The 27,993-nt window shown below is 31.4% G+C and overlaps 5 protein-coding genes and 1 long non-coding RNA gene across 16 annotated transcripts; 2 read left to right on the forward strand and 4 right to left on the reverse strand.

The window, feature by feature from the left end:
• Positions 1–1,887: 1,887 nt before the first annotated feature.
• On the forward strand, positions 1,888–5,632 carry LOC108326807 (uncharacterized). 11 transcript variants are annotated; one of them, XR_008247087.1, is made up of 9 exons: positions 1,888–2,214; positions 2,595–3,264; positions 3,492–3,533; positions 3,656–3,742; positions 3,835–3,918; positions 3,998–4,117; positions 4,203–4,311; positions 4,440–5,228; positions 5,349–5,632. It is a non-coding gene; the product is annotated as an uncharacterized LOC108326807 (long non-coding RNA). The 11 variants fall into 11 exon arrangements; XR_008247090.1 differs by having other exon boundaries at positions 3,656–3,674; XR_008247088.1 differs by having other exon boundaries at positions 3,661–3,742.
• A 367-nt stretch (positions 5,633–5,999) lies between these two features.
• LOC108328580 (NDR1/HIN1-like protein 10) lies at positions 6,000–6,903 on the reverse strand. Its single transcript, XM_017562460.2, has one exon. The coding sequence runs from the start codon at positions 6,806–6,808 to the stop codon at positions 6,128–6,130; it is 681 nt and encodes a 226-aa protein (XP_017417949.1). The 5' UTR covers positions 6,809–6,903; the 3' UTR covers positions 6,000–6,127.
• Positions 6,904–11,036: 4,133 nt separating this feature from the next.
• LOC108328187 (NDR1/HIN1-like protein 1) lies at positions 11,037–12,095 on the reverse strand. The gene has a single exon (XM_017562008.2). The coding sequence runs from the start codon at positions 11,971–11,973 to the stop codon at positions 11,344–11,346; it is 630 nt and encodes a 209-aa protein (XP_017417497.1). The 5' UTR covers positions 11,974–12,095; the 3' UTR covers positions 11,037–11,343.
• A 7,667-nt stretch (positions 12,096–19,762) lies between these two features.
• On the forward strand, positions 19,763–21,112 carry LOC108327581 (serine/threonine-protein kinase STY17). The gene is made up of 2 exons (XM_017561271.1): positions 19,763–20,068; positions 20,651–21,112. The coding sequence occupies exons 1-2, from the start codon at positions 19,763–19,765 to the stop codon at positions 21,110–21,112; spliced, it is 768 nt and encodes a 255-aa protein (XP_017416760.1).
• Positions 21,113–21,642: 530 nt separating this feature from the next.
• On the reverse strand, positions 21,643–22,554 carry LOC108327582 (uncharacterized). The gene has a single exon (XM_017561272.2). It carries the CDS (start codon positions 22,504–22,506, stop codon positions 21,643–21,645), a length of 864 nt encoding a protein of 287 aa, XP_017416761.1. The 5' UTR covers positions 22,507–22,554.
• Positions 22,555–24,233: 1,679 nt separating this feature from the next.
• Positions 24,234–25,064, reverse strand: LOC108327583 (uncharacterized). The gene has a single exon (XM_017561273.1). It carries the CDS (start codon positions 25,062–25,064, stop codon positions 24,234–24,236), a length of 831 nt encoding a protein of 276 aa, XP_017416762.1.
• Between the last annotated feature and the right edge of the window lie 2,929 nt (positions 25,065–27,993).

Genomic DNA, 27,993 nt, shown 5'->3' on the forward strand with positions numbered 1-27,993 from the left:
AAATGTGATTTATATTTTCAAACGTATTCAGCATATTAATTTTTTTATAAAGTAGTGAGAAATTTAAAAAAAATTAGCATTACACAATTAAAAGATTATGGCAGTGTATCTTACACCTGTGTTTCTTATTCTCTTGGTTTTTTGATCATATTACTATTTGTTAGTATGTGCAGTCTTTTTTTTTTTTTTTTTATCTTGTTAAACTTTTGTTTGATGCTTCTCCTAATGTGTTTTCAATAAGTTATTGTCATTATTTATAATTTAGTCTTAGTTCGATCATTTTTAAAATGGACTAATATAATGTAGTATATTTTTAATAATTTAAATATATATTTCTAATTATTTAAATTGGACCATGTTTTCTTTTATTCCTCTTATTTAAAACTTGTTTTTATTTAGTTTTTTCAATCTTTAGAAAATATTGTTTTTCGCCATTCGTGTATTATACTTGTGGCTAATAATATTCAAAACAATAATAATATGAATAATTAAAAATGGCATTATAAGTCATTTTAAATTTATTGTTAAAACATTTTTTAATCCATTAAATTTGAATGGTTTTCTAAATATAGACATAATATTTTAGTCTCTTAATTTTAAATTAATTTTCATTCCCAAAAGTTAAAAGTGATTTTTATTCTTAAACATTATTGTTTAGTCATATAATTATTGTTTAGTCATGACTAAATAAAACTATTAGTCATGTAGGTGAATTCATCACATCCATAATTGAGATAATTCTTTTTATTAATTATAGCTATAAGGGTATGACAAAAAAAACTTTTGGAGGTAAAACTTGCTTTGTGAATATGATTGAAAATTGTCAGTTTAGTGACTATTTGCAGGTAAGTTATCTATATTTTTTTATACTTACAATTTGCTTAAGAAGCAATAACTTGATTTGAATCAGTAACTTGACATGGATAGGCCAAATGAAATTAAAAAGACTGCTCAGACAATTGTGAGTATATTTAAACCTAACAAACTTATCTAAATACTTTTTTTAGTATCTTTATTATATCAAAATTGTTATGGTGTATAAGTTATTATCTTTTGTTTTGGACTACCACATAACTTCAATTTTACCCAATATATTTTTGAGCTATGCACAATTTAACTAACTCGCTAAAAATATAATCAACACATCAGTTTAGAAAATAAAAAATAAATCACAGTTAACCTTTTTATATATTAAAAGTATACCACAAATCATAAATAATATTATAAACTGTACCGGTATGCCAAAATAATTGAAGCGCTGAAGTAGTCCACAAATAGATACTATCCTCTATTGAGAAATGATACTTTGTTATTGTACATACAAATTCTTTTAAATTTATTTGATATTATTTTTCTTTACTTTTTATCTCCTTTTTTATTAAAAGTAAAAAAAATATTTTTGTATAATCATTTTATCTGTGTCAAATAAATTGTAAATATATATTACTTTATTATTATTTTTATCTATTCTGTACCACCTCTTATGCTAGAGATTGCTCAATTGACAATTTATTTTAGGGTAAAATAATTATTACAACATAATTTTTCATGCTTATAAATGTAGAGTAAAATAGTTATTAAAAATTAAAATTTTATGTTTACAAAGGAAAAGAGATTATCGAAAGGTAAAAAAGTGAATATGAAATGAGTGTAAAAGTTTGTTGTGTGTGAAAATAATATGATTCTGAAATTTATTACATGAAAAACGTACTCGATTTGCTATCACTACAAAAATAATACATTTTAGGGGAGGTTATCTTTCGGCGGTTTTCAAACCCCCAAGTAATTTTCGGCGGTATTTAATAAAACCGCAGCTATGTTTTTTATTTTTTTATTTTTTAAAACTTATTTTTTATTAGTATTTTCTCAGTCCTCTTTCTCCCTTTTCTTGAACCTTCCTTTACATCTCTCAGTTTCCAAACTCATTTTCGCCAACCCTACTTCTTTCCCGCGCCATTTATCTACGTTTCTTGGATTTCAGTTCGCGTCTTGAAGCCTTCGCGTCTCGAACGTTGTTCTTCACGTTTTCTGCATTTCAAACAAGACGTGGAGTTCTCGCGCAAGGAGCATGGCAAAGGAGGAGATTTAGGTTCGGTTTTGGTAGAGAGGAAACGCAAGTTTCGGCGGCCAGGCGCGACCTCCATCCTTACCGTGCGTGGTGGGTACCACGGCGGTGACGTCTTCACGGCGCAGGGATGGGCTTCGCTAAATAGGGTTCGAATCATGTTCTTTTTTTTTCTGATTCTTGTGATTTGGGGGTTAGGGTTTCGAAGGGGATTTTGAAAATTCGTGTTTTCTATAATTTATGAAAACTGGTGAACTTATCATTCTTCAAACCTAAACTTGTGGAGTGGTAGATCTTGAAAGTAGGCACTCTATGAGTGGCAGGCTTTTTGGAGAGTTGGCTGATGATTTTGATGAATGTTCTTCTACTTCTACTCGTGTTGCAGTTAAGAGGATGGATATTGGATCGATGCAGTATAGCTGTAGATTATTTTACTTACTAAAATGCTTTATGTTTTATTAAATTCTCATATATTAATTTTGTTGTCTGTTCAAGTTGGATTGACTTTAGTCTCTCTTGTTGGTTGTAGGGAGATACATGTTTCGACCATGGTGTTTGTATGCAAGAGCAACAATTGATCACTGGAACATTATGATGATCGAGCTTAATTAAGACAATAAAGATTTTTGACTTTAGTCTCTCTTGTTGGTTGTAGGGAGATACATGTTTCGACCATGGTGTTTGTATGCAAGAGCAACAATTGATCACTGGAACATTATGATGATCGAGCTTAATTAAGACAATAAAGATTTTTATCTCAACATGAAACTTTGCTCTGTTATCTTCACATGAAAGGCTTCAGAGGAATGAATGGATTTACTTTTAGAACATATTTCAATTACAATATATAGGATTCGTACGTACTTCGTTTCTTTGGTAGCACCTTGAATAATATTAAAGTCAACAGTTCTAGACAGATTTGTATTAATGTAAAGTTTCAAACTTACCCCTACTTATGATCTTGGTGTCAAAAGTTGCATCCATAAAGCTATCTTCCCTTCTCTTTTACTTAAATATTTTTAATTCATTTTTTTAATCTCTTATTGATTAGCTCCTTCATCTTCTACCCAGAATAATTATATTATTTTTGTATGCAAGGGCTTTACAGGGAAACTAAAATGAAGTTGGTGCAAAGTGTGCAAACGGTGGGTGGTAGGAAGGTTTGGGAAGCAGTGGTTGGATATCCAGGGAAACTTTAGGTTCTATTATGTTGGCATTCTTTATTTTCTTCGCAATTATTTTTCTGGCTAAACATTTTGGAGTGGGAGTTCTTGAAAACATTTTTCTACTTTTATATTGGGAATATATTACTGAAACTTGAAAATTTTATTGAATTCATTAATTTCATACTTATATCAAGTTCTTAAAGGGGTTATGATAAACAAAGATGTGGTTATGATAAACACTTTTCTGCTTTGTTTTTCAGGTAACAATTTGCTTTCAGGACGCAAAAGATCATTGTAGGCAGGTGTCATTTCTTTCCTTGTTTGAGAATATGATTAAGTCATGTGTTATAACTTATAATCATCTTAGTTATGGTTGAACTGTGATAATGTACTTTGAAAACTGATTGATGTTATATTGTATTAGGCTAGGCTCCTAACTACAGGTGAACTGTAGTAAACTAAAGCTATCGCAGCATATAAAACTGATGAAGTGTCTGCTCTCAGATATTCAGTAATCTAGAATATAAAAATAATATTTTTCTTTTCAATTCTGAAACCATTTTTATCTATTAAGAGTAATCATTTTATTTTTTATGGTTGTAGCTTTCTTTGAAGTCTGAACCTGAACGTAACCATAACCCAACTAAAAGAAAGACAACTTCAAATGCATTTCATCTCCACACAGAGGTTCATTACTTCCCCATAGTTTGAAACTGTAATGTTTTTGATCTAGTTATTCTTATACCAACATTCTTAATCATTACAGGAAATAGGTGCTGAGAAAGAGAAGAAATTGATCATGGAACTTCTGCACAAAGAGTTGGAGGAGGAAATAGCAAGGATTCCCAAGGCTAATCCATACCCTTACACCACCGATTATCTTGTGGTACATAATTTTGTGGATCAACCTTTTTTGTCTTCGTTTGCTAGTTGAAAAATTTGATGAAGTGTACTCTGAATATCATTTGCAGATCCCACCAAAACCATGATAGTTAGAAATTTGATTAACTGGTTGAATACCCAAATTTATATAAAGATCCAAATTAATTGGTTGAGCACGATACCACGCCTTACGTATCTGTAAGTTATTTCATTTGCATTCAACTCAGTTTATGCATTGATTGTTAGGATTCTAAAATGCTTTCACGGTAATAGCTCATGGGAAATGCTTTTTTTCTTTGATTTCAATTTCAATTTTTTTCTTGCAGTTTCCATCAACCTTGTTTTCCTTCATTCTCCTGTTGCTTTTTAGTGCTGGTTTGGTATCATTCTGAGAGCAGGAAGCACTTCAACCCCAAGTTTGAAAAATGTTTATTATTGGTTTTTTCTTCTTGTTATATTAATATATGTTTTGGTTTTGAAGGTGCTTTGTTCATGTTGCATCTTAGTCTCCCCTGTCCTATTAAGGTTTACTGTTAAATTCTGTTGTTTCCTTGTTAAAGTTAAAAACATAAAAGAAAGATGAATTTTATGCGTGAAAATTTTCCTATAATATTGGAAAGATGTGCAAAAATAGTTATACATAGCCTATTGAAAGAAAAATCATAAAATATAAAATATTTATATAATAAATTATGTTAAATACTAACATTAATCATTTGCAGATTTTTTGTTCCATGAAAACAGAATTATATTTTCTAACTTAGGTTTCTCAAATATGGTACACATTCAATAATTTGTATTATTTAGCATAGTTCTACCTTTTCAAGTGATTTAGCTTTAACGTAGTAGGTTGAAAAAATCATTGATTTATTCATGATGAATTATCCTTTTTCATTATTTGATTAGGTAATTTAGAGTTGATAGGTTTCATTTTGATTGGATGAATAAAAGCATGACAATTAGTAATACTATAGCAGAAACTCTGTTCAAATTTCATTGATTGCAGGGACAACATATTTGGTAGTATTAACGTGTGGTAATGGGCTACCAAGAGTTTCACTTCCCAAAATGGCAAGTCTATGATTTATTGCTAATGAATGCCACTTGGTAAAATGGTAGGTGGTGGTTTAAGTTGCTATAAAATGCAAGGATGAAATGATGTTGAATATATTTGATGATTAAGGAAGCAAGTTCATTTTTAAAAATTATTGATTAATTATTATTTTATATTGTAGGTATATGATAGATGAACCATATCAAATGACGATGAAAATGATGAACAAGAATAATGATGAAAATGATGAACAAGAATAATGATGAAAATGAAGAACAAGAATGATGATGAAAATGAAGAACAAGCATGATAATTATTATTCATAATATTTTTTGATTTGTTATGTAAAAGATGTTTATTTTTAATTTTTAGGATTGAACATATATTATTTCTTAAGTTGAAAAATTAATTGTTTTTAAAATTTTAGAGTTTATTTTATATTATAATAATTACTTTTGGTTTTTATATTAATCACATTAATCAAATAATTTGAATAATAAAAAATTAAATTATTTTCATTACCGGCGGTTTTAAAACCCCAACTACATAAATCAGAAAATACTTGCGGTTTTTTACTAGCTCACGCAAGTTCCGGCGGTTTTTCTGAACCCCACAAGTACCGGCGGTTTCTGTAAAAACCCCCGCTAATAGCGGCGGTTTCTGAAAACCCCCGCAAAAACTATCTGAAATTTTTGTGACAGTGATTTTCCCAGTGGTTTTGTCAACCGCAGGAAATGTATTTACCAGGGATTAAAACCGCCGGTAATATTGAGAAAAACCCCTGGTAAAATTCCTTTTTTTTGTAGTGTATATATGTACGTAGACCAAGACATAAAAGTGAAAGACAATTCTATAGAAGTATCTACATGAATATGATTTCAAGAAAACGTATACATAAAATATAAAAAATGGTAAAGAAAGAAAAAACGAAAATGAATGGAAGAAAATGGGAGATGTAATCTAGTAATCGACGTCGCACTTGGTGGTCTGAAAAGTTTGAGAGGCATTGTTAGGGAAGGGAACCTTGATATGACATTTGACCTTGGGTTTGAAGTCACCAGAGATGACATCCCCGAGTCTGTATCGAATCCTGAAGTTCAGCCTCACATAGAATTCGTAAACGCCATCGCTCTTGTCTTCGTTCAACTCAGACACTTGTTCATTGTTTAGTGTCACCACCTTCAGCCCTGAGAAAACAGCGCTCATGGGGCTGCTGCTCTTCGTGTACTGCCTGAACGAGTTCATGTGCGTTATCACATCGTCATTGGAGAATCTGGCATCCTCGTAGAATGCCAATGCTTCCACTTTGTCGTAGTAGATGTTCAGTTTTTTGTTGGGGTTGCGTGCGGTGAAGTTCAGGACCATGTTGTAGTGGAGGGTGCTGTTGTCGGCGTTATAGTCGAATTGGGTTAGGTCGGCTTCCGTGACATGGAACTTGAAGGAGCGGGGTTGAACAACCAGCCAGAATATGAGGATTGCGAGGCCAACGAGGACGATGAGTACAACCAGAATCTTCCACAAGATTCCGAAGAGGCAGCAACAGCAGCTTCTTCCGCGTTGAGGGCGGTAGCGTGGTGGTTCGGCTGTGGGAATGGCGGGACCGTAATAAGCACCATTCAAGTGGGGTTGTTTATCGGCCATGCTTGGTTGATGTAAATAAAAGTATAAAGGGTGAAGAGAATTTGTTGTGAGGATGGAGAGAAAAGGGTGAATTGTGAGAAGGAAATGGTGGGTGTAGTTATATATAGATAAGATAGGGAAGAGATTTGAAGTTTGTATGGGTATAACGCGGTTGTGAAGAAGTATTCGTATTTTGTTCTGAAAGGAATCAATCAACAGCGAATTTTATTGACTGGGGCAAAGTTTGATAGTGATGATTGATTCAGCCTAACAGGAAAGAGGGAGGAACATTCTGTCTGTAGGAGAAAGATTTGCATGGAGTGAATGAACTAACACGTTACAAATTTATATTCATATTACCATATTTTTTAATTCATCATTTTCTGGAAGTCACCACTAATTATAATCTGGTAGCATGGTACGAGTTTTCCATATTTCCTTTCAGTATATATAACATGAATACATTATAAAAAATATCAAAATTTATTATGGGTTATTTTATTATGAAATATTTTTATATTATTTCCGATTTTAGTTTAACCGCTGTTATTTGTTAGAGTTTATAGAATTATTGTAATTTGTCAAAAAAATTTTAAACTATTACTATTTATTGGAGTTTTCAAGATCGTCGTTGGTTATTAAGATTTTAAAAATCATATTAATTATTGGAGTTTACAAAACCGTCACTAGTTATTAAGGTTTCTAAAACCATTATTACGTACTTGCATTTACAAAACCGCCTTTTATTTATTAAAATTATTTGATTATCACAAAAATACTTTAATAATAAAATATACTGTTAAATAATTTGAAACTAAATTAAATATTATTATATAAAATAAACTATAAATTTTTTTTATACAATTAATTGTTAATAATATTGTTCAATAGTAAAAATTAAATAAAAAACATATTCAATAATAATCATTAATTTTTTTCTTTTTTATTATTTTACGTTTATTACATTTTTATCACCGATAGGTCATCATAAAATTTTTTTTCCACTAGTGGTTTCTTTATCAGATATTTACAAATTAAAATAATAATTAGTTAACAATGTATTTAAAAAAATTACTTTACAAATTTAATAATTATTATTAGTGATAATTAAAAAATAATTGATCTTGATAATTTTACCAACATTCCAACTGCTCATTTGAAACAAAACATAAACAAAAAAGAAAAATTGATATCAACCTATGTAAAATTCAAATGAAACAAGTAAGATGTTGTTTGTCTCAATAAGTTTCCTGCTGTCTTCAAGTTTGAGATTTTTTTCTTTAACAATTCGAATATGAAAAAAAAATCATAAATTTAAATGAGAAAATGTTAAGAGAAAAAAAGACCGTATCCAAATATAAAATTTCCTGCTCACTGTGCCTGTTGTTGACTAGGAATTTCCTATTGTTGCGTACTACTTCATTCAATGGCACCCCTCTATGTATTAGATATCATATCATATAGGGCAGATTCATATTTTAGAGAGTGTGCCGGATGAAACAATGGGAGGGCAGGTTGAAAATGCCCAAAATTGGACCTGACCATTTTTAAATTGGGTCATCAAGTGGCCCATTTTGAACTAAGTTATGAGAGTTGCTCCCTCCACCACTACCAACCGCTCCCTGCACCTCTTCATACCTTATTTGTCCTTTTATAAAACGGATGTCAACATCCGTTTCACCTTCAACGGATGTTGACATCCGTAACATCCATTTACATATTTTATATTTTAGTTTATTATTTTTATTTAAAAAAAAAAAACTTGACCACATCCGTTAACAGATGTGCCACATCCGTTTAATAGAATTTTAAAATTTTTTTTATTTATTATTTAAATAATAATATATTAAATAAAATAAAATTAATTTATAAATAATTAAATAATAATTTTTAAAAAATTAAATAATATTTATATATTAATTTAAAATATAAAAAATTAAAAAACTAAAAACTAAAAAACAAAAAAGGAAACGGATGTTACGTGACACATCCGTTTTAATATATTTATAACAAATTTTTTAATTATTATTTAAATAATAATATATAAATTAAAATTAATAATAATTATTTTATTAAATAAAATAAAATTAATTTATAAATAATTAAGTAATAATTTTTAAATAATTAAATTATATTTATATATTAATTTAAAACAAAAAAAAATAAAAAAACTAAACTAAAAAACAAAAAAAGCAACGGATGTCGCCACATCCGTTCCGTTTTAATATATTTATAATAAATTTTTTAATTATTATTTAAATAATAATACATAAATTAAAATTAATAATAATTATTTTATTAAATAAAATAAAATTAATTTATAAATAATTAAATAATAATTTTAAAATAATTAAATAATATTTATATATTAATTTAAAACAAGAAAAATAAAAAAACTAAATACTAAAAAACAAAAAAAGGCAACGGATGTGGCACGTTCGTGGAAGTTTTCTTCAACGGATGTTGACATCCGTTGAAGAAAAGAGGTGAGAGTGTAGGATATTTTAAAATATAAAGAATAGTTTAAGAATTTTAAAAAATTGTGGTGGTGCAGATAACAAAGTGGGGTGGTGTAGGGAGTAATCCTCCTAAGCTATTCTTTCAATTCATTTCATTTCTGGGCTGTTTTCTTACCGAAATGTTTTTAAAAACATATAGTACGTACTCCTTAAAAGGATTTCCAAACGTGCTATTGTTGTTCTCAGCTAAAAATATTTTATTATTAAAATAGATACAATTAGCATCAAACTTCTGACGGAGTAAATGAGTTATTTAATTTACTAAATGGTTATATTTTATCCCCAATACAAATCACATAAATAACCTATAATTATCAATTGTGAACGCTTTCAACTACATATGCATATTATTTATCGTAAATCATTGTCTCATATTATCTCATTCCCTTCTAGGAGCACACCATACAAACGTATGTGGACGTGTTTAGTATATTTATACGAGCATGAGATGAAATGAAACACAATAAAATAAGCTTTTAAATGGTATTGACTAATTAATTTAATTAGAATTACAAACACTTTTTAATAAATCTATATTATAATTTAACCACATAGTAAGATGCTATAAATTTATTGATCTGATATATTATCAGTACAACTTTTAAAATAATCGATATAAAAATTAATAAACTTATTATTGATAATAATTTATAATTCAAACCAATAATATGATAAACAATTTGCTCGAATAAGGTATGGTGTAATATACAAAAGTTATAATTTTTGAATGGTATTATACAAAATGTACAACCAAATTTAATTATTGTAATTAAATAATTAGAGGATAAGAGGATGGTGTAATTGAATGTCATTTTCGAAAATATTTGGCAGTTGTTTTTAGCCCCCATAAAGCGGAAAAATATATGTTGTTGAAGGGAAGAGTGAAATACTAATATAAGATGAAGAAAGAAGCAATGGAGAGTTTAGTCAATTCAGAAATATAGGAGTGTGACAGAGAGACCATGTGATTGATTACTGTGTCCTGTAAGAAGCAAGCAAAATACCATAATATACGACGTAAAACCTTCCCTCTGTATGGGGCTGCCAAATTCACAGTGCCTGAATCGTTATCAAAATTAATCTCAAGAAAAAAATAAAAAAATTGCACCCTGTCACATGCACATGCTGACTCCCTTTGAATGTTGACGTATCAGAGAAGGTTCCTTTAATTTGCGCTACCATGACGGTGCTCAATACCAAATCTGTTCAAACACTACTTCATGCTAAGCCTGCATGTGTTCTGTTGAGCTGTCCAACTCCAACTCTCTCTTATTTTTCCATTACAATAACCACAATTCAACAACATAGTTCATTGCGTCACACAAGAAAAACCCATTTAGTAGCAGGCCAGTTAGGTAAAAGGGACTCAAAAACGACAACCACCACCACCACCATTCCATGTGGAAATACCTTCCACTCATACACCTTAATTAATTACATAAATTAAATGTACCCTTTCTTTTTATTTTTAATTTAGCCCAGGAGGGGAGGTCTTATCTTAACGTTGATTCTGGGTTTAGGTATTTCCCCACATAAATAAATCACTAAATTCAAGATCAGAAACAAAAAGTGGTCCCTTCATTTCCAAATTATCACACTTCATTATTGACCCAATAATACACAAAAATAAATTCACATGCATAGCCGAGAAAAGAGATGATGCCAATTCCAGCAAAATTAAACGAGAATCATACGTGAATATCCCTCAAAGAATGTGAAGGAGACACAACTTTTTCTTTTATCCAAATTGAAACCACATTTTCATTTATCTCAATCGCCTTTTGTTACAAATTGTAATTTCGCTTCATCTCCGTCCAAGTGCAGTTTTATTCCGTAGCAAAATGTACAATTTCAATTACTGTAACAAAGACACGCGCGTATACCTAACACCAATACAGAAGAAATACGTGGGTAGAAGATGAGAAGAATACGTGTATAAAGAAAAGAGAAAGACCGTATATAGATAATAGACACTAAAGATACGAATGATCAGAGCAGAGGAAGAGAGAATATATAAAGCTAGAAACGACGTCGACGTCAAACCCCGACGGTGCAGCGCTGAACCAGTTGATACTTAACGGCGTTATTGCCGAGAGCAATCCCGGTGCTTCGAGGGCCAAAGGTTATGAAAGCAGGGCACCTTACGTAGAGATTGTAGTGGCCAGAGGTAAAGGAGCCGACCTTCCATCGGACTTTACCGTCGACTTTAACGATGACGAGGACGTTGCCGTCAGACTGATCCTGACTGAGGCCAAGGAAATTGTAGGGCGCGACGGGGACGTTGTTTCCATAGACGAAAGGGGACCACACGTCTTCTTCCTTGTGACCTTGGTAGGAGGGAGGGATTGAGGTTCGGTACGTGACTTGCTGGTTCCTATAGCTGACGTAGGTGCTGAGACGGTCGTAGTAGATGCCGATTTTGTCGTTGGGGTTGCGCGAGGAAAGCGTCACCTGAAAGCTTGAGGTGAGGAGGTTGGGGACGGTGGCGTTGAAGCCGAAGACGGTGACGTCTTGGAGGATGAAGGTTGGCTTTGTGGGCTTCAGAATCGCCCAGATTATGAGAACCGTGAGCAGCACGATGAACGCGAAGATCACTATACACCAGAATATGCGTTTGAAGAGCTTGTGCTTCTTTCCCTTGTGGTGGTGGCACTCCTTCACCGACATGGTTGCTGTGGGATAAGTGAGAGTAGGTTGCGTGAGGAAACGATGGGAAGATAGAAGTGAGAGGGGTTGGAAGTTTCTTACTTTAAGGTGTTAATTTATTTATAAAGAAATATTAATGCTGAGTTTGAAATGATATGGTAGGTCGTGTTACATGATAGAGGATTATTATATTGGGTCACTGTTAATGGTCGAAGCTAATTAATTTGCCACCCATACATCATGTACTTATACGAAGTCAGCGCGTGATTGATTATTTTTTTTACTTTTCTTTCTTCATCTTTTTGATTAAAAGTAGTTGCCTAGTAATAAACTAATGTGACGTTAAAGAGAGTGTTTTTAAGATAGTTTGGAAAGGGAGAATTAACAAGTTTTGCATCGAAAGGGAGTGGTGGCCTCCTTTGTCCTGTTAGCCCATATGGGGTGGTTTTTATCCCAGGCTTACCATGACATTGTTCGGTCCATAGAAATGGTATGCGAAAATAATTGGGAAATTATGATGATTGATGGCCTACAAGACAGGAATCAGAATATTGCTGACTTGTTAACAAGTTATATTCACACGATGTTTTAGAATTGCCACTTAATAAATGCATGTGGCTCCCTCTGTTTCTCACTTGCTTCTTCGTCTATCATTTTGTTATTTCCCGACTCCAGTGCTGGAGATAACCTTATTTACCAAAATTATCACTGCTGAAATACCGAATAGTTCAGTGTTTATATTTAGTAAGTCAACAAAGGATGCTTTAACATTTGGTAAAATAATTAAAGTTAGAGTCAAAGAAGTCATTAACCGTGTTCTCTGGAATATTTATAGTCTAATGTATTTATTCACCGTATTAAAAAGCTTACTAGATCCAACCACCAAAAAAGCAAATTAAATCAACCTTCCCAGCAATAGATTGACAATTATATCATTACTATTATATTTACAATCTATCCTTTAGTACAATTAGTAAAGAATATTTAATTATTTTATAAACAAGAATTAAAATTAAGCAACAATTATTCTGGATATTACTTTGATCTTCCTTTTGACGTATGATCATGTTTAAAAAGAATATGAGGAGAGTTGATGATGGTGTGATAGCGGTGGTGTCCTGTATGTGGATCTTTCCTGCAACACGTTATAGGAGGACCCACTTCTGATGACAGAAATGATCCCAGCTCAGCCACATCGACCATTGTTTGGTTCTTCTTAACGAGTTTGCATAATATATAAAATAAATTAAAACAATAATATATCATTAAGCGAAACAATTTGTTATCCAAAATCAATTAAATCGAATTATAAATTTTTTAAATTTATTAAGTAAATTGGATTAAATTCACTCATTCAATTTTATGATAAGTCACTTAATATAAACCTAATTGGTTTGGTTTGACACACACCAATTCTTACTAGTGCTGTTTTTGTGAATTAGTGATCAAGCATAAGAATGAACTAAGAACGGAAGTAATATTTTATTGAGAAAGTTTTTCTTATCTTTTATTTCATTTATGTACAATTAATATTGTATTACGGACAATTTTTAAAAGTTCTCTTAATAAGATCTTCACTAATCCTCTATTCCTTTTGATTAATATTATGGGTAAGAAACTCTAGTTAAGTTATTGTTGTAGTTTTCATTTTTGTTTTTTTTCCCATTGATTATCATCTTTAAAATTTGTACACTTACCCGTATGTTGATTGAACTAATGAAACACTTTCAACATATGGCTTGGTTGAATATTCAAAGTATAGAAGCAAACATTGAAAGCACCATGCATGTTAGTCAACTTCATATTACTTTCTGACCGAATTATATATATAAGGATTATAACGGATTCAGATTTAATATATCATATTCTCATTTTTTAAGTAAAAAATTGTTTTTATTTTAATATTTATATTCAATGGACATGAAATTCTTTTCTCATTTTTATTCCTGAAAACATATATATTCGTATTTATTATTTATTATTTCAAATATTAATTAAATATATTTTGTATAAAAAAAGTCATAATAAAAAAATATACTATTTAAAATGATACATATTTTATTTTCTATAATTTCAAATATTAAGAAAAAAATTATAATTAATATGAATATCAAATAATAATTAATTATAAAAAATAAAATTATTTAAATGTATATATGAAACATAAGTTATGAAATTATGGAGTATAGAAAGGTTAGTGTTACTATAGGTTGCGAGTCGGCTGATTGGGTACGACTGCATACTGAGTCGAATGAACCGAGTGGTCGAAGTGTAGAAATGAACTTCGCAGTCGATCGGACACAACAACAGTTAAGTAGAGTTAAGGCCTAATCAAAAAGGTAATTGTTATTGATGAGTGGTTTATGTCGACATTAATGATCATTAAAGGGTAAATAAATATGTTCGATTTTGGTAAGTCCAATAAATAGATGTTTAATTATGAGGTAAAGAGGACTTTTTCATAATTGAATTACTTTAGACTTCTAGAGAAAAATTATGACTTGAGCATCGGAGTATCTTCTGCAGGTCATTCCCCTCAAACCAATTGGTCACCCAGAAGGGAGAGAGGAACATACATTTATTCAGGCAAGAGAATTGAGTAAGAGTCATCCTCGTCCCATTCTAATAGAAACATTTTGACATCCACCGTGGGTTAAGGTATGATTCTTATAAATATTAAAATTATTAAATGTGACTTTGGTGAACACTTATTACCTAATAAGTTAATTCCATGTTTCAATCAAAAACAAATCAATACACTAATTAGACTCAATCATTATTAAATATTTAAAATTATATATACTATTCAATTTGGTCAACCAAGCTATTCTTTTTGAACAAGCTTTTAGTAAATAGGGAGATTAATAATAAATTAAAATATAGTAAAGATATAAATAATATATTAAATTTATTCTTACCATAATAGTTTCACATAGATTAAGAATTGAGTTCAAACATAATTTTAATATTTTATTTTTTTAAATGCTTTTTAAGGATAAAACCCGAAAAAACTAAAAAAAATAATAAACATTGACATTCAGTTATTCTCCTCAATTATTATTATAATATATAAATAAAAATGCTATTAAACCTGATAGCTATTGATATTTCCAAAATTACTAATGTTGGTGGTAATTAGCTGTGTTCATATGTACATTCATGTGGATGAGATTCGAATATTAAATATATCACTTTTAAAGTATGGAATAAATAAATTATTATATTGCAAAATTAATATGCATTGTCCAATTCCACCGATTTAGTTTAATCTTTCCTTCTGGCTTAGCTTTTACCACAGAAGCAGCAACCAAATAGGTCACAACTCATTCCCATAGTACAAAGGAGGCAAAGAAAATTATCTTTTTGAGGATTTCACAATGATTATGCATTATTTCATATCCATTTGGTTTAGTTTAAAGATAAGAATTTTGCACGTATAAAAGAAAATAGAGAGAGAATTAGCCAATATAATATTGTTGTCATTATATATTGTTCTCTCAAACTCTAACCACGTTTTGTTTTGTCTTTCATTAATTAACAGTGCTACTCTTTCTATTCTTTCTTTATGAATAATTATTCAATCGGTGGGGTAGGTACACATACTGACAAGAGAAAGTTCTTCTGTTCAAAAGAAATACAGTACATGTCTAGGGAAATTCCAATTCAACTCTGTTCTAATTTAATTGCCACTCCCTATATTATAATTCATCATTATTATTATCTTTTTTGTCAATATCTTTCACTCTATTTTATTGGTACAGCCTTCAATAATGTTTTCTTTTATAATTCCTTAGACGGAAGAAATCTTCTACCCAAAAAGATAAAAGTTGTACAATCAGATCTTTCAACCAGAAATTTGTTTCTTATACAACAACCAGGCGGCAAAAAGTTCTTTAAAATTTCCATTATTGAAACTAAAACATTTAAAATTTTCTTAACAATGACATAACGCTTTAGGATAAAAAAATGTCTATGGAGACAGTAAAAGACAACTTAAGAAACTATCCTTAGGGATACTAAAAAACAAAGGGTGTTAATCCCTCTACCACCATCGCTTCTCCCTCTGCCTTCTCAGTCTTCTTCTCCCTCCACCTTCTCAATCTTCTGAAAAAAGTAACTTTTTTTTACTTTTAATCTTATTTATTTACTTTAAACTCAAACTCTATCTTTTTATCCATTTCTACTTTTCACTCAACTTCATCTCCTAACTCTCTTTCTCTCTCTTTTTAGATTCTCACATCCCAACTTCACCACATTCGTTTGTTTTAATTACAAAAATATTAATATAATAAAATTATATATTTCATATAATTAAACTAATAAATAATTTTTTATATAATTATAAAATTGTTAAAGAGTACAAAAACCCTATATAAAAAATATATATTATACAAAAACATTAAAACAAAAAACTAATTATATATAACTGCAAAATACAAAAAAATATAAATATAAACTAATAAAGATTTTCAAAAATACATTATTAAAATACATAAAAAATATATTCAAAAATAATACATCAAAACATATAAATTACATTATTAAAATAACTCCAAAATTAATATAAAAAAATAAACTAATAAAAATAAACTGGAAAACAAACATGTAACTTTAAACGGATGTAAGCATCCGGATGTCAACATCCATTTAAGGCAAAACGGATATCGACATCCGTTTTCCCTTAAACGGATGTTGACATCCGTTGAGATGCTCACATCCGTTTAAAGATTATACGTTTATTTTTTTAGGGTTTATTACGCACCTTCACGACGAATCCTTCAAGCACCACCACTTCCACTACCACTTGCAATCTCTCACTAAGCACATCAGCTAATAAAAGTCCACCACATTCTGAGACCACAATTCTATCACAATTAAAGAATGAGAGGAAGAAGTAGAACGTGAAAAAGAAGAACAAGAGCACAATGGAACGATAAAAAGGAATAAGAGTTGTCGCTGCATACATGTAGAAGATTGAAGTGGGTAGAGGTTAAAAAATATTAATCCTGAAATTTTACTAAGAGTAAAATAGGAATAGAAAAATAAAGAGAGAGGTAAAACAGAAATGAGATGGTGGAAAAAACAAGAAGTGGTGGTGGAGGGAGCAGCACCCGAAAACAAATCCAATTGATATAATACGCCACTATCCCGACCCAGTAGAGGTATAGTGATATATTTTTGTATAATAAATTTAGTGTTTTATAAAAAAGATAAAAGAAAATAAATATATTTAATAATTTAAAATACAAAGTAGAGTTGGTATAAGATAAATAAAAATATTTTACAAAAGATTAGAATTATTCTTTCAACTTAAGCGAAATAGATATCAAAAGGTGTGCGTTAAGTTGCACACGACATTGAGGATGTATTATTGTATTGTATTACGAGCTTTAAGCTTATGAAACGTCCCACGAGATCTTCTTCGGAGTTCTAACATTCGTGAACTTAGCCAGAAGAACCTTTACTTTTACTCTGTGGATTTATTAACGACAACGTTTGGTACACAAAACCAATAAAATCGAGAATAAAATATTCATATATCCCAACATGCGAAATATTTTGTGTCAAAACTAATTATGTACTATTAATATCCCATGTAACAAGATAAAATGCAAAAACGACAATAGCCATATACACGAAAGAAGGTTTTTCTCTTTGTTCATTTAGAAGTAAAATTTGTAAAAATTAGTGTAGAATTTGATTGATAGGACAGATTTCAAATTCACTCTCACTTATCTCCAAATCCACTCAAATAAATAATAAAAAAATTATTTATCCAAATAAACAATGATTTTTACCCAAAATCATTGTAGACATCTTTTTATTTCTTTTCTTTAAACTTGTTAGTTTGGTCGGCATATGTGAACAAAGTTTAAAAAATTTAAATATAAACTTGAGTATCGTATTAATAACAGTTTAAGTAATATATATGAAAAAAATTCACGAATTCTTTATAGATACTATCATATTATAATAATGTATAATAAGTGAATTTTGGTTTAGATTTTTGTAAGATATATGCGCTAAATGATCATTGACACGTATTGTGATATAATTTTACGCATGTTACCTTAAAAAAACGTCTTAATCTCATTATTTTTGTCTTACAATAAATACTCAAAAATACAATGGTGATTTGAAATATTTAAAGCAGAATTAAAAAGATATATTTTACTGAAAATAGAACTACAATGCAATTTATAAAAATTTAAAAAAGTGATGATTAATTTTGTAAAATAATAAAAATATATAGAAATCAAATACAAAAACTAAAACCAAATTTTCGTGTCTTTCCCTTTATCCCAGAGCCTTGAAGTAGAGACGTTGAAGAATCTTCATTAAAAAATAACTCTTCTAAGTTGAATTATTTATATTTAGACAAATTATGACGAGTAAGCAATCCAGTGACAGCATCTTTACCTACTAAAGGCAGACAAAAAGAACTCGATCAGATAAATGCATTCATTAATCTAAATTTTTGTAAGATAAATTAAAACACATTTACCCAAAATAAGCTGTTATTATATAGAATTTTATTTTGAAAAATATTTTTTTAATAATTTTTTCTTGAAAATTATTCTTTTAAATGTGATAACTTGTGATTGGTCCATTTTTTATTGTTTTCGGTCTCTTTGTCTCTCTCCACTCACTGTCTTAACACGAAGACCAATTGAAAAACGAAGCAAAACTATCAACTAATTTTACATCAGGACAACGCTATATACAACTTTTTTATATTAAATTCATTAATACTTTATATTATTTTCGTCAGCTATGTTTTTTTTTAATATTGCGTCATCAATCATGATAGCAAGTGTATTGCTTTTGAGGATTGTGTTAATCTCTTCTAAACTATATCTTCTGTTACAGTTTCACAACATTGGAATATGTTTGCTTCCAACTAAGTAAAATATAGACATAGGAAATACATGAAGAATAAAAACGAGAACAAAAATATTAAAATAGAAACGTGTAGATTAAACTTTCCACGCAAAATCTTAAAAGATTTACACACAAATTAATATATAATCGATTAATGTACGAGTACATTGATTATATAGGAAATATTATTGAAATTTATATAATATAATTCAACACACATATTTATTATATTTATGTTATATAATAAAAATAGATAAATTTGGATGCAGGCATCTGATGTGTTGCTAGAAATATTGAGTTTGATTAAATGCCAAAAAAGTGATGCAAGATTTATTTGGCAATCACGAACTCGAGATACTCAAACCTTCGGCTAAAAAAATGGTCACGCATGTGCAAAATTTTTCCCTAAGCAAAGTGGCAAACCATTTCTTCACAAACAAAACATGCACGTTGCATAGAACAATTTAGATTTTCTTTTGCTAGATTTTTGTTACCATTTTTTTTATGTCTTCACAATACATTAATTTTTATATTTTAAATAGAGGATATGGGCCTTCTTCTTTTACCCCGTTGTTTTTTTTTTCTGCACCTCTAATTTTTTTTTCTTACTTCCCATTTTGCCCCTTTCATCTTCGGATCTGGTTAGAAGAATCGAATTACATAATTCGGGTAAAGGAATTGTGCACTATGATATGAAGTTCCAGATCGGAGAGTGAGAATCAGATTACCTAATCCGAAACTTATCAGATTGGACTATCTGAATATCTCCGGGGAAATGCTCACCAGATTGATAAATATGTTTAACTTTTCTCGAATCTAGAATTTATATCGGATTGTGCAGTTCGGTAACTACACCTTGGAAAATATTAACTAGATTGCAAATTCCGGTTTAAATAACTTCTAGATTAGATAATGTCCTCGGACGCAGATGACGGCATGGCTGGTGGTGCTACTCGCAGATCAAAAGGAACTAAGGAAGCTCCAACACGAGGGAGAAGGATTCTTCAAGAAAATACTGCAATTCGCTGCCAATGTCAGGGTCGTTGTTAAAGTCGTTGGTGCTGCTTCCCTTTTCCTCCTCAACGCATCCTCTTCCCCAATCCCTAGGGTTTCACAAGCCACCATGGATCTCCCTTCCCAAGTCGTGAAGCCATGGCGCTGCAACCTCACCTTTTCCTTCGTGTCAGAGTCGAACGTTATCGCCAACGTTACTACACCTCTGCCATGCTGTGTTGTTAGCCAAAAGCACCACCGATGTTACCACCAATCTTCCTCCTCGATTGCTTTTTAACCTTCTTCCTACTCTTTTACGTTGTGGGTACTAGATGAAAATGTGATGATTAAATGTGTTTTCTGGTTGTGGGTACCGGATGAAAATGGGGTTTGCTGTTTTTTATGTTGCTTGTGTTTGGTATGTGTGAGAGATGATTGAAGATGTTGGATTGAGAATTAGGTTTGTGATGTTGAACATTGGAGTGGATGAAGAAGAGGTGTTGGTGAAGATGGAAATATTGTGTGATGAAATTGTGTGCTTGAGAGGATGAACATAATGATTGGACAAGATATAAGGTCCAATGAAGAGGCGAACGGAATGGCCTGATGAGGAAGAAGATGGAAAATGTCGGGTTAAGGCAAAGATTGAAGATGAAATGGAAAATGGAGAGGAATAAATGTTTTTATTAAAAGAATAAAGAAGAGCTGCTTCACGGGTCGGTCATCTGAACAAGAGAGATTGACTGTGGAGTTTTGGCGGGAAGCTGACATTCTTTCCAAGCTTCATCATCCAAATGTGGTTGCATTTTATGGTGTGGTACAGCATGGACCAGGTGGTTCAATGGCCACTGTGGCAGAATATATGGTGGATGGTTCTCATAGGCATGTATATCTTGATCGTCGGAAGAGGCTGATAATTGCAATGGATGCTGCTTTTGGAATGGAATATTTGCACTCGAAAAACATTGTGCATTTTGACTTAAAATGTGACAATTTGCTTGTAAACTTGAAAGATCCTTTACGTCCAATACGCAAGGTTGGTGATTTTGGCTTATCAAAAATTAAGAGAAATACTTTGGTTACTGGTGTGCGTGGGACACACTACCTTGAATGGCACCAGCTTCTGAATGGCCGCAGCAATAAGGTCTCAGAAAAGGTTGATGTGTTCTCCATTAGCATTGTATTATGGGAAATTCTTATTATGTGTAACGCAAACACAAAGCACGTTGGTTCCTATTTGGTCAAAACATTAAAGGTGGCCACATCGATCCCTCCATTGCTATAGAACGTAGTTAAGGAATTGAATTTTCTGGAGTAATATCATCATTTTGGACCTCATCTTTAAGATGAAGGCTAAGGAATTGAAACGCTGAAATCATATGTACAACAAATTTTGATAATACAGAGGTTGCAAGGCCAACCAATGATAAAACTCTACTTGACGTACTCAATAGCGCAAGGGTTTAAGAAGATGTTCTTAATTTATTGGTTGTCACACATGGCTATAATTACTGTACGTAACTTTTGGATATTCGCCAATAAATATATAGAGAGAGGGATTGAAAAGTTGTAGCATGCACGATCTTTGACCAGTGTTAAATGCTAACTTCTCATATAGAATAAATAAACGAATTACGATTGATAAATTTCAATCGAATTTGTTGCTTACGAGATAAACTACGCAAAAAGGTTATTCTGACAAAATTAGCAGAAAAATATATAGCGATGAAAGGAAACTTAATTTTCTTCCTATTACCCTAAAAAAAAAATACCACGATTATGAGTATAACACCCAAGCATGAGGCACTGCATTTTTCACATATAAAGTTGGCAACTAATGGGCTTTCCTCCATTGTCCAACGCGCCGTTGCCGGTGTTGTTCTGAAAGACAACCTTCAAGCCGTCACAAATCGCTAGTACCAACGACATTCTCGTGTTAAATGTGCTAGACTTGAACTCCACCATGGAAGCAATCCTCAAAATGAGCGAAACGGAGCCACTGGCTTGTTCCTTCGCCATCTCATGCATGTCCGGCGTCAAAAACGAAAACCCAATCGACGACATCTTGGCATTGATTCGCTTAACCTCCTTCTTGTCCAACTCGAAATCGGGTACGTAACTCATCGCTAAAACGTCGTTTTTGTGCAACAGATCCACCTTGAAGCCGGATAAGAATCCGTTAAGCTTGTCGTTGACGTTTTGAATGGAGAAGGTGGTGTTCCAATCCGCGGTTAGCGTAGTAGAGGCGTTGAAGTTGGCGACGGAGAGGGAATTAACGGTGTAAGCGGGTAGTTTGGGGTGCATCATTAGCGCCATGACAAGGGTGGCAACGAAGAGGCCGGTTAATATTACACAGCAACATATTAGGAAACCACGAACGAAGGCTTTGTTTTTACCAGTGTCGTGATGGGTGGGTGGATCGCTGAAGTATGGGCCTGCGGGGTAATGGTATACTTGAGGTTGTGGATGGAAGTCATTAGGGTATGGGTCATATCTTGGAGGATAACCTTGGAGAGGCATGGGTGGTGGCTCGTATCCCATTCCTGGTGAATAATACATCCTGTTTGGTGGTGCCGCCATGGTTGGTGATTGTGGACCATCACCGTGCATGTGGGAAGAGGGCTCATAGGAGAAAGATCCTTTTGGATGATGTTCTCTGTAACCATGGGATGGATCCATCGTGATACTTTCTCCGATTCTCCCCCTCTCTCAATTCTGATTTCGAGAGGGAGAATCGAGAGAACCACCAATGTGGTGCTGTTTTTTTTTAATACATAAGAAAAACAAAGAATATATATTTAGATTGAAAAAATAAAATAGAAAGCTTGATGATGGTGTGAGGTGTTTGTTTCTCTTAATTGGTTACGTGAGTTATTATGCAGATATATTGAATTTAATTTAGGGTGTAATTGACAAGATTAATGCTTTACGTTCTAATTTCATAAAAATCACTTTTTTGTCCGAAGAAAGTATGGTGATCGGGGAATAACGATAGTAATGCTTTGATTTGATTTGGAACTAGGAATAACATTTTTACGACCTTTATTTTGAATATTAATTATTTAACAACTGTATACTTTATGTATAAGTAAGATATGTTTTAATTTTTATTATTGTTGTCATTACAATTGAGAAATGTTAAAACATAATTTTCCCTTCCATATTTTTTTTTCAGTTTCTCAGTTACGATAAAAAAAATGAAAGCTGTGGTATGTTAATGTCTCCATCTAAAAGAGACGAGTATCTAAAATTATACTGTTTTAAGTTATATACCATTTTAATGTTCTGTATCATGTTTATGTTTAGATAGTAGAAATTTTTTTTCCATTTTGTAATTTTAATTTCATAAATGAGAAATAAAAAATAAATTATTTTATTAAGAGTAACTATCAAACGTGACATATTTTTAAGACAGAAACTTAAAAAAATTATATTATTTGGACTGATCAAACATGTCTACATATAGGCCAATTAAAAAAAAAATACTTAACTCTCAGTAAAAAAAAGTTGTTGCATGTATTGTAAATATGATAGAAATAAAACAAAAAAAAAAATGAGTTTTTTTAGTTGAAAATATGATAGAGTTATAGCTTTTTAGCTTCAATTGTAAGGATAAATTAATTCAAATCTTGTGTACTATATTAACTAAAATACTTTTAAGATCTTTTTATTTTTCCTTAAATTTATTGTAATATAGCATTTACTTTTTGGATTGCGCGTCCAATTTAGTCCATTTTACAAAATTAGCTCGATCTAAAATAAAGTACAATTTTATTTTTTTTAACTAGCCCAATCTGTTATAAGTATTTTATTAGTACAGCCATTTTATTATGTTCCATTATTATATATCTTCGCGGAACAAAAAAATCTTACATATACTTATATTTAATTTCACGATAATTCTTTTAAGTAAAACTAAAATATTTTTAAAATTTTTTATCTCTAAATTTTCATAACAATAATCCATATATTTTCTATCACAGACCTACATTGGAATGAAGTAAACATAAAGTAAAATAAAATTCAACAAAAAATTAATTAGAAACTAAATTGATAATATAGTTAATCCTATTAGTTATAATTCTTTATATTTCCATTTAAAACTTTTGCATGTGGAGATATTTATTTATTTGATCAAACCAATTACAATATTTATTATTTGTTCTTTCTTTCTATAGCAAATCTTCTTTGCAAACAAAAAAAAAAAAAAGACACAGTAAACAAAGATTGTAAAAATGGAACCTGCATAAGTGATTTACTAGCATTTAGCCAAATGAATCAGCTAAAAAAAATTGGTACACGAGCTGAAGGAATACAAAACTCTCAAGCTTCAGAGCCAACCTACGTACTTAATTAGCTAGTAGATCAATCGCAGAAATTAATTAATTAATGTTAATAAAATATAATCAAAAGAAAGAGAATGGCTTCCAATGTATGGGGATGATGAATCTCCTATTAGGGTTAACCAACCTTCCTGAATTCTTAAATTGCAGAAACTGAACCTTTAAGTCTTCACAATGAGGATTCATAAGCACATCTGCCACCCATGTTTCTCCATAGTAAATCGCCTCCACCTTCACTTGCATTCCGAAGCTCAACGACCCATCTTTCTCCTTATCTTTTCCCATCTCCTCCACTAACCCTTTCTCCACAAAGGGTTCACTATTCTCTGACCCAATCTCCCCAGTTACGAACTTCAAATGCAGCTTCAAATACTCCCCTTTGTCCAGGTAAAAAGGGTACGAAGACGCCACAGAAACCGCATCTTCTGGATTCCGTTTATAGAATATCGTGAAGTGAATCACGCGGAAGTAGATGCACGACACGTTCGGGTTTGTCACCGTTAACTTCGCATCCCACGTCGCAGAGACTCCTCCACTGCCTGTGGTGAAGTTCGAAAGGTACATCGAATTCAGAACGAAAATCGGGGGAACGGGGTTTTCATTTGGCGTCCACAACCGCTTGTATAATGGCAGCAATATCAGCATCATCAACAGCGTGAGGCCAAGGATGTCTTGAATCATTTCGCAGGCGCGTGAGCTGATGCTGAATATTTCTTCCGTGTAATAATTGTCGGACATGGCTGAACCTGACATTGTGGCCGTGGATTGGACGGAAACTGATACGGGTTGGTGTTCATGGTTTTCACTATCAGTTTCCGATCGGGGCACAGGGGAGAATCTATAAACGTGGCCTCGCTCGTTTTGAGGTTGTACGTTAGTTGTCGAGGAGGCCATCATGGGTGTAGCTTGGGATCTACAAATGAAGATGGGCGAGGTGTGGAGAGAACGAAATGGACGGAGAGAAAAGAAAGGGTCAGAGGATTATATGTTGTTGCAGATTGTGGAAAACGCTCAAACGAACCCAAAATTCGTTGGCCATCTTTCCATGGGAAAGAGGGTGTTCGATTTCCTTCACCTAATTAATGTCTTCAATTTTCTTCTTATATCAAATGTAGATATTTGTTTCTAGAGTTGTTTACAGGAAGAAATTAAGGTGAGAAAAAGAAATACTTCCATTTTTACTATATTTATGAAATCTATTGTTAGAAAAGTACAGTGGGTAAAAGGAGTCAATCATTTATTTATTTATAGTATGTTTAATATCAAGTAGTTAAATGGGAGAAGAAAGAAAATATTGGAAATAAAATAATAGTAATAATATCATAAATGAAACGGTAGAAATGAATTAAAAGATAACAACTCTTTAATTTAAAAGAAGATGAATAGAATTGTTGGATTAAAATTAAAAATCAATTAAATATATATTTTGCGTGTCTTTCTCTTTTTGTCCTCTATCGCGCAACACGAAGATAAAATCGTTAATTCAATTCTCATATAAAATCACATTTATTGACTAATATTACACTTCCCTTGTCTTTTCTTTTTCTTTTTTTCATTTTACTCATTCTCACATTCAATTTTTGACATTAAAATATTGTGGGCTGCAATTTAATGGACTTTTTCCTTTTCTTTTATATCTTTTTCACCCCAATTTTTTTTTCGCTTAATAAAATCGGTTTTTCAATTCCCATTTGTATCTATTTTACTCATTCCCCCTTTCGTTTTTAAATATTATAACCCTTTGAATTGCAATTTTGTTGGGTTCTCATTTATTATCATCCCAATATGTAAATAAATATTTAATACCATAAAATAGATTAATAAAATAAAAAACTTTTTATTTTATAAGGTCTTACACACTCTATTCTAAGTAGGATTGAACTATGCCTAGAGATTTATAGATAGATAAAATTATCAATAACGATAAATATTTTATGCACATGACTAAGTAAAGTCAAAACTCCTAACTACTAAGAGTGAGAAAAATGAATTCTATTGAATTAAATCATTAACCATTGTTAGAAACCAAATAATAGTTTGTTTGAACAAAATTAAATTTAAAATTAGTTCATACTAACTAAATTATTTTTTTTATCAAACTATACTACAATAAATTGTAATAAACTACATTATGAACTTAACTAAATTATTATGTATCACAACATGTTTTCAAATTAGAGTATTTTATAATCGAATTACATCAATTTTAAAATTATCAACAATAATTTTGAATTGTGTTGAATTTTAAAAAAATAAAAAAAATAACATCAAATGGTTAAATTCAGTCGAATAGACCAAATTCGGTGAATTTTCCTTTAGGGACAATTGAGTCAAATTTAGATGAATTTCAATCTAGTTGACTCAATCAAATTTTACCAAATTTCAATCGTGGCCAACATAGTCAAATTTGTTAGAATACAAACAAAAATTTCACGTCAAGTAAAATAAGATATGAATATGAATTTATATACACATAAGATACTTTAATTGATAAAAGATATTTTATAATGATACCAAAAATAAATCCGTGAGGACTTAACCAAATTAATGTAACCTTATTTTAATTTATCTATATATTTGGAAACCCTTTCTTTATGTATTTTTATCGATTAATGACCATAAATTATTCTTAAATATGCTTATTTACTAATTTTAAATGAATTTTCATCAACTATTGAAATTGTGTGATGGTGCGAAGAGAATCATGTCGAATTAGTCAAAGAATAATACATCAGTATGTGCTTTTTACAGACCCCCATTGAACGACTCCTACACATTCTTTAGGCTTGTGGACAACGATTGTTGTGGTGTTAGCCAGAAGCTCACCCGCTACAACCTTTACCACCAAATTAGTGCATTTAGGATACATCATAAAAGTTTGGACCCACCCATCGCCCAACCAAACCTCTGCTATGATAATCATATGTAAACTAAACCTCGTGCTTCCTCGTTGAATATCTTCAGCAATGGCCTGAACCACTGTGTCATCCACAATTGGTTGGTTCTCTTCCCACCCAGTCGTACTCAACTTCAAATGGAACTTTTTTGTCGCCTCATTTTCCAAAAATAAAACTGCATCCGGTAACATGTATTGGGGCATAATGGGAGTGATCACAGCCAGCGTTTCACTTTCCCGGTAATTCATTTTCGCTTCCAGGTTCAGGATGTTGATGTTGGAGTAGTTCATGACGTTGCAAATGGTTACGGTCGCGTCCCATGTGGATGACACCTCGCCCTCGGAAACTTCGAGATGAGGAACGTGAAACGAGTCGAGGAAGAACTTGGGTGGGATGGGATCAAACGTTGGTTGGTATGATTGCCTTTGCCTTTGGTGAAGGGTAAGTCCCACGAACAACATTGCAATCAGAGTCAAGCGTAGCAAATTCACCAGAGCATCCCAATCGAAATTTTCTTCTTCGCATGACTCAATCATTATGTGACGATCATTGATCTCAAGATGGTGTTCCTGAATGTCTTGAGGCAGAGGAGAGAATTGGATCCTTGATTCAACTGGAGATGTTGAAACGGACATTATTAGGTTTTGAGAAATTTAGATTTAGATTGGTGAAAAGTAGGGAGGAATGTTGATGATGATGATGATATTTGACTTGATAAAAACTGGATATGTCGCTATTAGATATATATATATATATATATATATATATATATATATTAAGGTTTGTTGAAAGGAACAGATGTTAAATCCTAATGAGTTAAAGTTAACAATATGTTACAACTAAAATATTTCCGAAAAGGGTTAATTTTGGTGCAAGAGCTTGTTGGGGCTAGTAGATATATTAATTGCAATGATTGAATTTGGTAA

The sequence above is a fragment of the Vigna angularis genome, chromosome 2 (assembly GCF_016808095.1).
Source record: "Vigna angularis cultivar LongXiaoDou No.4 chromosome 2, ASM1680809v1, whole genome shotgun sequence".
NCBI classification, from domain to species: domain Eukaryota; kingdom Viridiplantae; phylum Streptophyta; class Magnoliopsida; order Fabales; family Fabaceae; genus Vigna; species Vigna angularis.